The sequence below is a fragment of the Triturus cristatus genome, chromosome 2_2, assembly GCF_964204655.1.
Source record: "Triturus cristatus chromosome 2_2, aTriCri1.1, whole genome shotgun sequence".
Classification (NCBI taxonomy): Eukaryota; Metazoa; Chordata; class Amphibia; order Caudata; family Salamandridae; genus Triturus; species Triturus cristatus.
In genome coordinates this window covers 840,190,192-840,205,259 of record NC_140582.1, presented here as the reverse complement: position 1 = coordinate 840,205,259, position 15,068 = coordinate 840,190,192, and the positions used below count along the sequence as shown (strand labels likewise).

The window sequence follows — 15,068 nt, the reverse complement described above, 5'->3', positions numbered from 1 at the left end:
CCTTAGAGAGCAGTGTTGTGTGAAAATGTACAAGATTTGGGTGGCAGAAGTGTTTTTCTGAGCAGGCAATAGTAAAACAAATGGTGTCATCATCCTGTGTCATAAATCTTTGCAGATTCAATTGCTTTCACAGGAGTCAGATTCAGAAGGTAGATGGTTGCTACTTACATTATCTATTAACAATTCTTTTGTTTAATGTGTATGGTCCTACTGCTCCAAACTGTCAGTTTTGGTCCACTATTGCCCAGATATTATTGCAGCATTCAGATGCTACCTTAATACTAGAGTGAGACTGTAATCATTGTGTTGATCCTATTGTTGATAGACACTCTTCTGCACAATATATTCCCAACAAGACACAAAAAGCATTCGTACATGCTATTAGACAACGTCACTTGTCAGATGCCTGGAGACTCTGTCACCCTTCCTTAAGGGAATACACTTACTTTTCTCCGGTTCATCATGCCCAGTCTAGGTTAGACCATATTTTCGCTCCCACCATCTTACCCAATCTTTGCATAGTGTAGCTATATGCTCCATATTAATTTCTGATCATGCTCCAGTGTCCATTCAACTGGACCTTTTACCTCAACGAGACTCTCCTAAGCGGTGGAGTTTTAATAATGCTTTAGTGACGGATACTGATTTTACTTCCTCCTTCACTTCCTTTTTTCATGAATACTTTCATTTTAATCTCTCTGATTCTATTTCCTTCTGCACCGTTTGGGATGCTTTTAAAGCTTCACCTTAAGATTTTATTATAAACTTTGTCTAAAAAAAAAAAGGAAAGAATCCCAGGCTCACTCCAAAACATTACTTCAGATCATTAAACGCCTTGAACATGTTAGTTACTTTTCGTACACAGCAGTCCTTGCAGCAACTTATTGCAGCTAAGTTAACTTTTAACAAGTTGTCTACAGGGTCTGCCTCATCTTATCTAGTAAAGTCAAGTGCTAAATATTATGGAGGTCAAAACAAATCTGGACAAGTTGTTAGCAAATAATCTTACAATTAAGCAAAACAAATTACTTATCGAATCCATTACAGACGATAGTAGTCATACTCATTCCATTGATTCAAACATTTTGGATCAATTGCGTTCCATTTATGCCACTTTATATACGACTGAACACTTCTCTTCGGATCAAGACATTATACAATATTTTCCCTCTATTACAAAACCATATTTTTCCCTCGCAGATTTTCCCTCTCTAGAAAAGGAATTGTCGCTTTTAGAACTGCATCTTGCTATGCTTTCCCTTCAAAATGATAAAGCTCCTGGACCTGACTGTTTTACTGCAGAATTTTATATTCATTTTTCTCATATTCTTTTGCCCAAATTACTTACTTTGATTCAATCCTTCTCCGATTCTTCTGTATCTTATGGTTCCTTTCTTGAAGCACTTATTTGCGTTACTGCAAAAATTACAGATCCATTTCTTTGGTTAATCTTGATTATAAAATGTTCGCCGAGGCACTGCCATTAGACTCCAACCCCTTCTGTCTAATCTTCTTGGGAAGGAACAATCCGGGTTTGTCTCAGACAGGTACTTTTCAGATAACACATGTCTGTTCTTTGATAATTTATCTAAGTCTGCTGATCTCCCCGAACCCTTGGCAGCCATTGCTTTAGATATTAAGAAGGCTTTTGACAGGGTTAAATGGACTTTTTGTTTCATGCTCTTCGTTGGTTTGATTTTGGGCCTAAAATCATTCATTTGAGCTCCCTCTGGTACTTGTCAAGTCTAGCTGCCATTGTGCTAAAGGTCTTACTTCTGCTTTCTTTCATTTGGGTAGGGGAGTTAGGCAGGGATGCCCTTTATCTCCATTGCACTTTAATTTGGCACTTGCATCTTTTCTGTCCAAAATTAGACAAAACGCTCGTCACTGTTTTTTCCTACAATGCTCAACATATCAAACCTGCAGCGTATGCAGATGATATTTTATTATTTATGTCAAAACCGCAGAGAGCGGGGCAAGATGGCGTCCGCACGATGGACGTGTGTGTGAGGAGCTCCTGGGTGACTCGTCTCTCCCGTTCAATTTGCGGAGTTAGACACGCGGCGATGTAGAAGATAACATCGGAATATTCGGCGTGCGCTGGGATTCTTCGATGTGGATGTTTTCGTAGCCGTTTTCGTAGCTGTACAAGTATGTGCAGCAGACGCGCGCTCACCCATACTGTTATACGGTAGTCACTGAGGAGGAGCGGGATCGGATTGCAGCCTCACCTGAGCTGGATTGTTAACGGCAGCCCGCGGCCGGGCTCGTGGTTGAGCTTGGAAATCTGAGAGCAGCTGGGTGTGCAATCACGGTTGGTTGCCGGCTTGGAGAGAACAGTGCATTTAGGTAAAGTTTCTGATAAACTTTCCGTGAAATAACACAACTTGGCTTTGACTGTGAGCTGGTAGAGTACGGGAAAAAAGACGGGAAGAGCCTTTGGACAAACTTTTTTTTTTTATTATTCAATCAATCCTATATAAATCCTCTGCACTAAACCTGTGTAAAAAAAACAAAAAAAAGCAACAAAATATAACAGCTGGGGAATTGAAATTTATTGATTGGTTTTGTGTGCTTTGGGACATTGCTGGATACTACTGGAGCACCTAAAACTGCTCGAGGTGGGAAAACAAGAGTCACTGGGGAGGCTACGGTAGGAACATGTGCAGCACTTGCAGCAAAAGGCTCTAAAGAACTGTTTGGCGCAGAGTGTCAGGATAGTACTCCACAGGACACTGTTCAAGGGACACCTAAGATATCGCAGATTTTTCAAGCGGCTGCCGGCAAAAAAGCGGTGACTTCTGTGACTGTTTCTTAAAAATCTGATACTCTTAATGACCAACAAGGGGGGGGGTGAGCTGTTTGGTTCATCTATTGAGGAGAGTGGCTTACCGTTGGAACATGCTGCACCACCCCAGGGCATTATTGATACTCTTAATGATCCGGCGTTAATGGATGAGATTGGTATTATTAGAAATGATGGGAATGAACCTATTATTAGTAGTAAGGATAGTGAATTTTATTCGCTTTCAGAGCATTCGGAAGAATCGGAAGAGTCCGATTTAGAAGGAAATCTCCAACTTCACGAGGAGGGGCTTGGTGATGCTACCTCTAAGGTAGGCAGCCACATTAAAAATCCTTCTTTGGGGGTATGTCTATAGAAGTACAAACTGTGCGGAAGAAAGCCAAGGATGGGACGACCGGATTAGCAATGATAGAAACCTCTGATTGGGAACTCTCCAGTGGAGGGCCGCTGCTCGAAGGTCTCGACTTATCTGACCAAGCCAGTGGGGGCGCGGTAGAGGAGATACAAGGTCATGCATCACTGGAAGCGATTCATAGATTAATCTCAGCGCACAGGTTGGAAACGCAAGCAGAAAATTTAAAAACACATACTGCATGTAGAAAGCTGCAAAATACAGTTAGACGGTTGGCAAAAACTTGCATCGACTTTACTGCCCGGATGGGGAAGCAGAGACCCGTATTTCGATGCTAGAAGATCAGATGGTGGCTCAAAAGGATGCTGTTGCAGACATAAAAGCCAATAAAGCTGATATGCAAGATAAGCTGGTCGATTTAGAAAACCGCCTGCGTCGTAACAATCTGCGTATTTTGGGGGTGCCAGAAGGATTTGAGGGGCAAGACACCCGAAAATTTGTAGTCGAGCTGTTTGAGGAAGCATTGCCTGAGTTGAAAGAATGGAACTGGTCGCAGGAAATACAGCGGGCACATAGGTTTCCGTTTCGACAACGGCCCGTAAGGAGTGGGCAAGTATTGCAACAACCAAGGGCTATTCTGATTTCCCTCAATAATCTTCTGGCTAGGCAAGCACTATACGATTTGGCCAGACCAAATAAGAAGAGAGCTGGTAAAGGGACGCAATTCTTTGTGAGACCTGATTACTGTCATTCTACAGTGGAGAAGAGATGGCAGTTGCGGCAGTTGATTACTCCTTTTCAAGCAAAAAACGCACAAGCTTTTCTATTACAACCAGATACTTTAAAGATTGTAAACAGGGGGCAGACCTGCTTCTTTACTTCTGATGTTGTAGCCAAAGAATATCTTCTATCTTTGGGCTGAGGATAATTATTTAGGCAATGGACATTATATTGAACAACAAAATTCTCTTTTTGGATTAGTTTTTGCTATTTTCTGTTTGTCTGCTTTCTGTTTTCTCTTTCTTAGTTGTATATACTTATATATATAAATGATGCGGGAGAGGCGAGTACTAGTGGGCTATTCACCAAGCATCACAAGGACAATTGGCCTTAAAGCCCTATTGTTTGGGGAGGGTCACAGTCAGGGTGGGTGGCGGGGATTTGTGGGATGGTGTCAGGGGGGTCTAGAGGGTCACCTGGGGAGTAGAGAATTGGGTGGGAAGGTGGTAAAGGGTAAAAATTCAGTTCATAGCATGAGGTGTAGGAATTATAGAATGTATTTTTCGGAAATATTGATGGCCATGTGGTATTCATATAGCAATGGCAGATAGGAGGCTGCGCATATGTACATTTAATGTTTGTGGGTTAAACAATGCTCTTAAGAGGAAGCGTGTTATTGCTGAGTTGCAGTTAATTAACCCAGATATTCTTTGTTTGCAAGAGACACATGTCCCCTGGGATAATCGTAGGACATTATCTGAGCTGGGATTTAAATTATCATCAACTTCCAAGCAATCTACTATGAATAGCGGGTGGCGATTATGGCGCGTCATGGTATAACTAGTACGGGTAAAGAGAAGGTGGATAATTTTGGGAGATGGGCTATTACTGAATGTATTTTAGGTGGGGATTAAGACTGTGCTATGCGCAGTTTATGGGTCGAATTTTGAAGAGGCCGAGACTTTGGACTTCTTAAATGTTGAGCTGGCTCTTTGGGGGACCCCATTGATACTAGTTGGGGACTTTAATATACATGGGGAAGTACAGACATGGGAACCACATTTTACTAATTACAAAGGGCGTAAGCCTAAAGTGTTTAGGGCTTTGCAACAATTGTTACAGAATCATGGATTAGTTGATGGATGGACGGTAGGGAATCATGGAGACGGGGATCTTGGGTATACATTTTATTCATCCCCACATAATAAGTTTGTTCGGTTAGATTATATTTTTTCACCTCGTTTTTTGACTGTGGGTTCAAAGATACAGGTGTGGCCCCGTATTTCATCTGATCATGGACCTGTGGTTATGGATCTTGTTAGCTTTACCCTCTCAAGGGAGCAGCGACCTTTCACATTTAATAAAAAACTTTTAAGTGATGAGGAATATAATCATCATATTCAAATGTGGGCTACATTGTTTCTAGAGAGTAATAAAGGATCGGCAGCTCAACCAATGATTTGGGATTCCTTGAAAGCAGGGCTAAGGGGTGAAACATTTAGTTATGGTTGGGCTAAGCAGAAAAAACAGAAAGAACAAATGCTGGGTTTATGTGAGGAATTAAAGAAGGCTGAATGTGAACTTATTCAAGCGGTTAGAGCAAATGTGGATAGTAAAGAGATGCAAGCTAAGACGGCCCGTTGCAAGGCTAGAATCAATGGGATATGGAGCCAAGAAATTGCTGCTCAGTTTAAAATCTATAGGACAGAAAGATATGAATATGGGGAGACAACTGGCAGATGTTTAGCTCAAAGGCTGCGGGGCAGACAAACCTCACAGCGAATAGATATTTTGGAAGATGGTAAAGGGGGTGTAGTTGAGACTATGGAAGGCATAATAGAGGTACTTCATTCATATTATAAAGAATTATATACTCAAGATCCTGTGGCGCAGGGTATTATAGAGCGATATCTCCGTAACTTAGACTTAACTGAGATAGGCGCATATAAGCAGTATCCAATCTATGATTGTAACAGATTGCATTCCAATATGCTTTTGGTGACAACTCTTTATAATCCTTCCAGTGCTTAGTGTTTTGTTTAAAAGCAACTGCCAACAGAAGGTCAGTTATTTGAACATTATTAGAAACATGAGCCCACACATTGGAGACGCTTCCTAAGAAAACATTTACAATAGAGTAAGGGATATTTAAACAAAATATGGAATTAATTTGATCCCAAACATGGTGGCAGAAAGTGAAAACATAGGGGCAAGTGAAGATTAAATGTTTGAGGTCAACAGAGTGTGCAGAACATGTCCAGCATGTATCTGGAGTATCTGGATGTATCCTATGTGGAAGAACAGGCTTAAAAAGTCCATTATAAACAAAGAGTGTTTGTGTAGTATTAGCCACACAAGGATTTCCTGATCTTGAGCCAAATCTATGGTCTTGGTTCAGCCCGAATCACCAGATACTGCATATTTTGCAAAACGCAAACTAGATAATAAAAGACAAAATTCGGCACCCCCCATCCACCACGTGTCAGTGGAAGCGTCATGTATTTTGAAGCACGTCGATTTTTCTTCCACCCCCATATAAACCTATCTACAATAGACTGGAGCTGCATTAATTGTACTTGTGTCAGCTCTAGCAATACCGTCCTAAAATAATACATTACACGGGGGGAGTATACACATTTTTAAAACATTGCGACGTCCTACCATTGATAAATGGAGACACTCTACCTTTTCCAATTGACTTTTTGCAGCAGCAAGTATATCTGCCCAGTTCACTTCAACTATCTCTTGAAGTGACATCCTGATCTTTATACCCAAATATCTCGCTTCAGGTGTGACACGGACATCGCCAGGACAAAGTCCCTCAGTACAAACAACCTGGGTTTTAGAAACATTTAGCTTATATCCAGCAACTTCCCCATACTGCTGAGTCTGTGTCTCGATCTCCCTTAGTGCTTGCTCTGGGTCAGATGTCACTACCACTATATCATCAGCGTAAGCGAGGACACGCGTCTGATATTGCCCCACTACCTTCGACTGTATACCATTGGTGGTCTCCAGTATTTGCAACAATGGGTTAATGTAAATAGCAAAAAGTAGAGGCGAACAGGGGCATCCCTGCCAAGTGCCCCTAGATATATATACAAAAGATGACTCTTTCCCCATCGTACAAATTCTTGCCCGCGGTCGTTTATACATAGTCTGCAATGCTAACAAAAATTGGGGACCAAACCCCATCTTTCGCATTGTAGCCCACAAAAAGGACCACGATACACGATCAAATGCTTTTTCAGCATCTAAAAAAATTAGACCTATATGCTCTTGGCATATGGTAGCATAGTTTATCAGCGAAATCCTTAAATTTATGCGCACACCTCGGAAGATATGTACCCCGATTTCTTGACATACACAAATTATTGATCTCTGTTATTAAAAGTCACCCTACAAATTTAGGAACCTTTTTGGAGTCTTCCATGTGGCATAACCATTTTATACAACTAAATAATAGACCTATCTACTCGCCCTCTTGGAGCACTTAAGGGTTACTTTGGGTCAAACAACTGTATAATAACAGTTCTTTTATATCTTTCTCAGAAGCTTCAACAATGCTTGGTTTATCATCTGCTTCTTATCATAAATGTATGCTTCTCCAAACGCTTACCTCGTGGAGCTGACATTGCCACCGTTGTTGCTGGGGTCCACACGCTGTCTGTTCTCCTCCGCTGCCTGCGTTTGTTGAACTACGCGGCCGCCGTGGGGGGAGACTACAGCTCCCAGCTGCCCTGTGACTTCCTGCTTCCGCCCACTTCCTCCTTGAGAGCTCCCGGGGGCGCATAAAGATCGCCTGCCCCTCGGTGGAGCGGGGGACTCAAAACGCTTACCTCGTGGAGCTGACATTGCCACCGTTGTTGCTGGGGTCCACACGCTGTCTGTTCTCCTCCGCTGCCTGCGTTTGTTGAACTACGCGGCCACCGTGGGGGGAGACTACAGCTCCCAGCTGCCCTGTGACTTCCTGCTTCCGCCCACTTCCTCCTTGAGAGCGCCCGGAGGCGCATAAAGATCGCCTGCCCCCTCCGCGTCGCGGGACGCGCGCGGGCAGCGCCGGGCTGAGCCCGGGCAGAGGGCGGGCCGTCTGTGGCCGTCAGGGGCCAAAGGAGGCCGGGCCGGGCCACCCCTCGTGAGATCTATTTCAAGTAAGAAAAGTGTTTGCGCTAGAGACTATGGACATGGACACACATATGTCACGTTGCATATTGTAAATAAGCACCCAAATTGAGGTAAGACACTGACTGTTAGGAGGCCTTTTGTGCTATTTGTGCTAACACTATGGCAAGTAAGGTTAAAACCCGAGCGGCGAGGGCGAAATGCAATTCCCCGATCTTGCGCAAGTTGCAAACACCTGAAATATGTATAATCCCATCTCCAGCCTCAAAGCCTACGGCTATTGATCGCATGCTACAGAAAGCTATTGGGGCTGTATCATGCGAAATTGAGCGAACAGAGAGACGTTTGTCTCTAATCCCTCTGCCGGTCTCCCCTACTCTATCACTTGGTCCAGTAAGCGAAGTCATGACTATCTCTCCCTTTTGCTCTCCAGAAATACTGGACCTAGATCTCCCATGTGGGCAGCCAGATACTGGGATAAACACGGGGGTATCAGACTCTAACAACTTACCACAAAGGTTTGGGACACGGAAGGTATACCGGAAAAAACGGAAAGTGAGGAAAAGTAGTGCCAGTATTCCCCTAAATGAAACAAGAAGCAGAGCAAGGGGTGAGCAGGCAGACAAGGTGGTCCAGAAATCAGTTCCACCTTTATGGGCGACGCAGATTGTGTTAGACTTACAAAACTACCTTGAATCATTTATAGTAACCCAAATAAAACCGCTGGCTAGTAGGCTGGACAAAATCCTAAATGAGGTAAAAAATAGAAGTAGGATTTTGGGAAATACAGGAGAACAGCATAATTGTATAGTGATGTATGATACCAACACAGGCCCACAACCGGTTATCCAACCGATGGGGCAGAACGCCGGCCAATCTCAAGGGAGTCTGGCTCCAGAAGTAATGACCCACTCGGCACAACAGGATAGAGCCCCCACTTTAAATACTAGGGCACCACAGAATGATCAGGGCCTACCCGAGCAAATGTCATCAGCACCACAAATAACAAAACAACACAGAACAGAAAGGGTGCAAACACCAAAGCAGTCCAATCCTGATGTCCCCTCGATGCCACCCAGGCCCCTGCCGACAATTAATCTCCCACCGGAAGCCTCTCCTTATGTTATAGTGCTTGCAGGAGCACCAGATTTAAGGGGTGACCAGAACGAGACACACGTAGACTTACACAACAAGGTCACATATTGGCTTCACATCAATAAACCTTTGACTAGTAATGATAACGCTAGTGGGGAAATACTACATGTCAGAAGGGTAGACTGGGTAGGCTCTAGACGCAAGGACATTGCGGGTAACTGCATTATAGTTAACTTTAGGGACAAAAGAATTGTGGAACATATTATGTCGCACAGGTCAGTTAATTACTCTAGTGGTATACAATCATTACCACTGGGCTATTTTTATCCCAGGTACGTAGCACCTTATGAAACCTTATCAGTGGGGAGACACATAGAGAGACCCAATAATTATAGGGCCCAGGGGCATGTTGGCGACGGCCCTAGAGCAAGGTACCCTGGACCCTCAAGCTGGCAAAATAGGTTTAGCCCCCTGACATCGCTTGAGGAGAACGATTGACTCAATAGCTCCTCACCCACAGCAGATCCCTGGTATAGATGGAAAGAGAGGAACATGACCCCGGAGGATCCACAAGAGGCTGCAATAGAGACAATACAAACACCTTATTAACCCCCCGGCAACGGGAGAATGCCGAAATCCCGTGTAATTGTAGGGGGGAGAGCCTTGGCAAATCCTCATTACAGCTAACCGCACCAAGGGGGGGAGATACCGTAGCATTGAGTAAGACAAGGGAAAAGAGCAGCGAGCATAAACCACGGGGTAGTGGAATAGCACTAGGAATAACGACGGGATTGTCAAATATATCACCTAACCCGGCAGGCATAGCTGGCACACACAAAATTTCGGGAGGGATACAACTTATCTCCTGGAACATAGCCGGTTTGGCAAATAAATTCAATAACTGTGAATGGAGGCCAGTACATAAATCAGTTTCAGATAATTAGCCTCCAGGAGACCTGGGTGGTTGACAACAGTCTCTTTCAAATGCCTGGGTACAAATGCTTCTTTGTCCAAGCCCAAAAATCAAGATCAGGCAGAGCAAGGGGTGGCCTGTCAATATATGTGGACCTAAATCTACAGGGATCGTGGAAAGGCACGAACTGGTCCTCGCAGAACCTTCAGGCCGTATGGTTCAAGGGCAAAGGGTTAAAGTTAATCCTGTTTAATGTTTATAATAATGGGTCCCCTGGAGATAACAATCCACTCCCCCTGGAATTGGATCACAGGTTGAACCAAGAGATGGAAGTGAGCAAGGGGGCACCAGCCCCTGCTATTCTAGTCATGGGCGATTTTAACTGCCACCTCTGCCCGGCTTTACTTCCCACTGATGCCGACTGGTCCCATTGCCCAGTCAAAAATGGACCTCACTTTTGCCACACTCAGGAAGGCTTGGCTTTCACCAAAGTTGTAGACACTCATGATTTGGTGCACACCATGAATATGATGGCTTTGGACAAAGATGGGATGCTCGCCTCCACCTTTAAGGGTCGAGGCTGTTCGTCATTCATTGACTACATTGTCTTATCTAGCCCCCTAAAGCTTAGGGTCATAGCCGCAGGGATTGAATGGAGTCCTTTTAGTGACCACAATCATGTGGTATTGGAGCTTTTTTATCAGCCCCAGTCTGGCAGGGAACAGTCGGGTGGCATCGATCAGAGAGCAACAGACCAGGGGAGGCGGCTTAGGTGGTCAAAGATAGATGGGGAACACTTTTATAAATCCCTTATGGATAGAGGGAAAACCTTCATTGATGGCTGTCTTGATCCCACAGTGGAGGGGTTACCGTTAATTGAAGCATTTGGGGAGATAACCAACCTGGTGGATGGGCTTTTAAAAACTAGTGCCCCAATAAGGAGAACTGATTGCCCGAGATGGTTTGATGGGGACTGTTCCCGCGCTTTAAGGGACCTTAAAGGTAGTCTTAAGGAAAGGCCAAGGGATAAACAAAAAGTAGCCCAGTGCAGATTGAGGTATAAGAAAGAGATTAAGAGAAGGAAAGGAATTCTACAGGGCGAAGCTTGGGCTAACTTAAGAGAGGCCGCAGAAAGGAGAGACATCACTGAGTTCTGGAGAATAATCAATAAACCCTGTTTCCAGGATAAGAATGCACCAGTGATTGGGACAAATATTCTCCCGGACCAGTGGCTTACACACTTTAAGGGATTGTACAATTATGGCACAGCACCCAGTTTAGAGGAGAGAGGGACAACCAAGCTAGGGCAGGATGTTTATTTCACTTTAAAAGAAATCACAGTGGGAATTGAGGGCCTGACAAAAAATAAGGCCCCTGGCCCTGATGGGACACCGCCAGATTTGTTCCTGAGTAATATTGAGCTATGGGCCCCAATACTCACGAGAGTGATAAATGCTGCTATTGGGTTGGGCTTTCCCCGAACCTGGTCAACGGCCATAATCATCCCGATTTTTAAAAAGGGGAACAGGGACAGCCCACAATGCTACCGCCCAATCTCATTGATTGATGTGTCAGCCAAAATATTGGGCCGGGCAATCTTGAACCGCCTGACCGAGTGGACGGAGGAGAATAACATTATCTCGGACACGCAGTACGGCTTTAGAACAGGGAGATCCACAAGTGATCAATGTTTGAACCTGTATATGCTGGTAGCGAAATATACCAAAGCCAGCAATGAAGCCATTTATCTAGGGTTCATGGACTTGGCAGCCGCTTTTGACCATGTAAATCGGGACAAACTGTGGTCCATGATGACACACTTGGGGATTGACTTGGGCCGAATTAACATCTTGAGGGAACTACATAGGGACACTTCAGCAAGAGTACGCTACAACATGGAGGGAGGGCTGACGGAATCCTTCCCATGTACTAGTGGGGTGAGGCAAGGTTGTATTTTGGCCCCCTTTTTATTCTCACTCTACATTAACAACCTAGAGAAGTACCTGATCAATTTAAAAACTGATTGCCCATGCGCAGGATCTCGTCCCATCCCAGTTCTCCTTTACGCTGATGACGCGGTCCTACTTGCACGTACCCCTAAGAGCCTACAGCTGCTAATAGATGGTTTTGTAAAGTTCATGGCAAACTTAGACCTATCGGTGAACTTGGGCAAGTCATATGTGATGCTGGCTGGTAATAAACCCTGTAATAATTTTTCTTACAAAATAGGTAGCCATACACTAGAAAAAGTTCAGGCCTTTTCGTATCTGGGCCTATTGTTCGATGGCTCCTTGCAATTCAAACCCCTGGTTGAGGAACGCTGTTGCACGTTGATATCCTCCAACGGTGCTATTGCAGGCTATGGGCGTAGAGTGGGCCGATGGTCCGCCGAGCAAAGTATTAATCTTTATGGAGCGATTTGTTGTTCCAAGGCCATCTAAGGCGCAGAAGTGTGGGGATTTGTAAATATTCAGCAGCTACAGAGGGAGGAAAATAAAATTCTACGCTAAATTTTAAAAATTCCACAGAGCACCCCTGCTGTAATAGCCCATAGAGAACTAGGGAGGCCATATTTAGAAGATTTGGTCAAACTCAGACCCATTCTGGCATGGATGAGATCTTGGCTTAACCCTGAGGCGACCTTAAGTAGACAAATTATAAATGACTGCCTGGGAAGGGATAGAAGCTTGAGTATTCCATGGTTGAAATATGTATTGATCAGTCTGGAAAACCTTGGCCGCAAGGATCTCTTCTTACATCCAACGAGAATTGTGTCACAAGACAAGTTGATTATAAAGAGATTATTCTTGTCTCAGAGATGCAAAAGCAGAACAGGGACCGAAGGGATTAAAAGCACCGTGAACGCCCATAACCTGTTAAAAAACAGTGAGGGGATGGAGCCGTATTTGTACCTCATGCATAACGCTCAGGATAGATTTTTAATGGCGCGTTTTAGGCTCAATCTTTTACCTTACTTACTGGCTGATCCACCAGGTTTTACATTATCGATTGAGCAGAAGGGTGCCTGCGGCTGCGACAATAGGTCTCCGCAGGACACCCTTCATTTTGTACTTTTGTGTCCTTTTTATTCAATGCATAGGCGCAGATTCTTAGTAAGAATCCTAAAGCAAGCGAAATTTGCACATGCTAAAGATGCATTAATTTTTTTGCAAAAACCGGCCGACCCCCTGACACTCTGTAGTATCATGAATTTTATTAGAGTTGCGGTACGACTAAGGGCAACTAGAGAACCAACTTGATTGTTTTTTAAAATGAAATGTGATGTTTACTAATGTGTAGTTGTAGTCAGGCTTCTGGAAAATGATTTAATTGTACTTTTAACTGTCTGTATATGTGTGCTTTTATGATGTTTTTTAATCATCGAATAAAGAAATACTGTATGCTTCTCCAAAACATTACATCTCAATCATACATCTTTTTTCATTCGAACCCCTCACACACACCCCCTCCTCTATTAGTTTAACTAACCTTTTATACTCCAATCCAAAGGCCTCTTTTATTTACTCATTCCTCCACCATCCGGTTAGTGATTTCCCTAAAAGCTCGATAGAGCTTGCTTGGGAAAATAACCTTCAAGATACCTGGTCTATCTCTACATGGAAACAGATTTGGCTCAAGATCAGGAAATCCTCGTGTGGCTAATACTACACAAACACTCTTTGTTTATAATGGACTTTTTACGCCTGTTCTTCCACATAGGATACATCCAGATACTCCAGATACATGCTGGACATGTTCTGCACACTCTGTTGAACTCAAACATTTAATCTTCACTTGCCCCTATGTTTTCACTTTCTGCCACCATGTTTGGGATCAAATTAATTCCATATTTTGTTTAAACATCCCTTACTCTATTGTAAATGTTTTCTTAGGAAGCGTCTCCAATGTGTGGGCTCATGTTTCTAATAATGTTCAAATAACTGACCTTCTGTTGGCAGTTGCTTTTAAGCAAAACACTAAGCACTGGAAGGATTATAAACAGTTGTCACCAAAAGCATGATGGAATGCAATCTGTTACAATCATAGATTGGATACTGCTTATATGCACCCTATGTCTCTTGTTATGAAACGGCAAGAACTTTGGAAGCCAATTACTCCGTTTTTAGATGACTCCTCCACAAGATTTTCTACAGTGTCGCCTGCCATCCAAGAGGTACTTAAACCAACCTGATACAGTTTTTTCTTGCAAAGTTTTTTCTTATCTATCACGGTTTGATTTATACTTCATGCTTTTCGATACTTACAGTCAGACGTTTATGCATTGTTATCTCATTTGTATTTCAGTCCTCCTCCTTCCTTCCTCCCTCCTCACTTAATATTTATTAATTCAGCTTTTTACTTTTCCTTTTTACAATGTTGTATTCAAATACATTTTCATGAATGTATCCTCTTAATGATTTTGATAAATATTTCTTAAATTAAAAAAAACAACAACAAGGGCTAGCGCCTTGCTGCTTAAGCCAGGCTACCAAAGTACCCCAACGTATTTCACGGGAAAACCTTTCTGCATTTGTAGACTGGATCAGACATCCTAGTGCTACAGTCTGGTTCCTGACACTCATTTCTAAAACAAAGTTACAATGAAACAAGTAGCTTGGACATAGGAGCTCACTTACTTGATTATTGAAAGCAAATATGCGCATAACATTTATTCTTCAATTTGTGATGAACAATTGAGAGAAATAAAAGGCAATGGTCAATTAAAGAAATTCTGCAATTCTGTGTGTACTGATCCTAACAGATAACATTACAAATGCTATAAATACACTTATATATAATAACTGATGTAAATTCAGTTCGGTTAATTTTTTGAAAGTTCACATTTTTCTTACCCTCGTATTGAAATCCAGTGCATTCTGAGAGGACTTGTATAATTCAGGATATTTCAGCATGTTCTCTTTTCGACAAGATCTCTCAAAGATTCCCAGCGTTAAAGGAGGCAAAGCTGTAAACATCTACAGTGGATATAAACAAATGTTTTGAGAAGTTTTAAAATAGACTGTTTTTTCATGAAAAAGGCAAATTAAAGGCAGAAAATA

The 15,068-nt window shown here is 43.1% G+C and overlaps 1 protein-coding gene across 6 annotated transcripts in view; it reads right to left on the bottom strand.

Moving 5' to 3' along the window:
• Positions 1–15,068, bottom strand: part of ATP8A1 (ATPase phospholipid transporting 8A1) — a 1,017,459-nt gene that overhangs the window by 325,084 nt on the left and 677,307 nt on the right. For all 6 annotated transcript variants that reach the window (XM_085642166.1, XM_085642168.1, XM_085642167.1 and 3 more), the window contains one exon: positions 14,862–14,984. In XM_085642166.1, the coding sequence (XP_085498292.1) occupies positions 14,862–14,984 (123 nt within the window). The remainder of the gene's footprint in view (positions 1–14,861; positions 14,985–15,068) is intronic.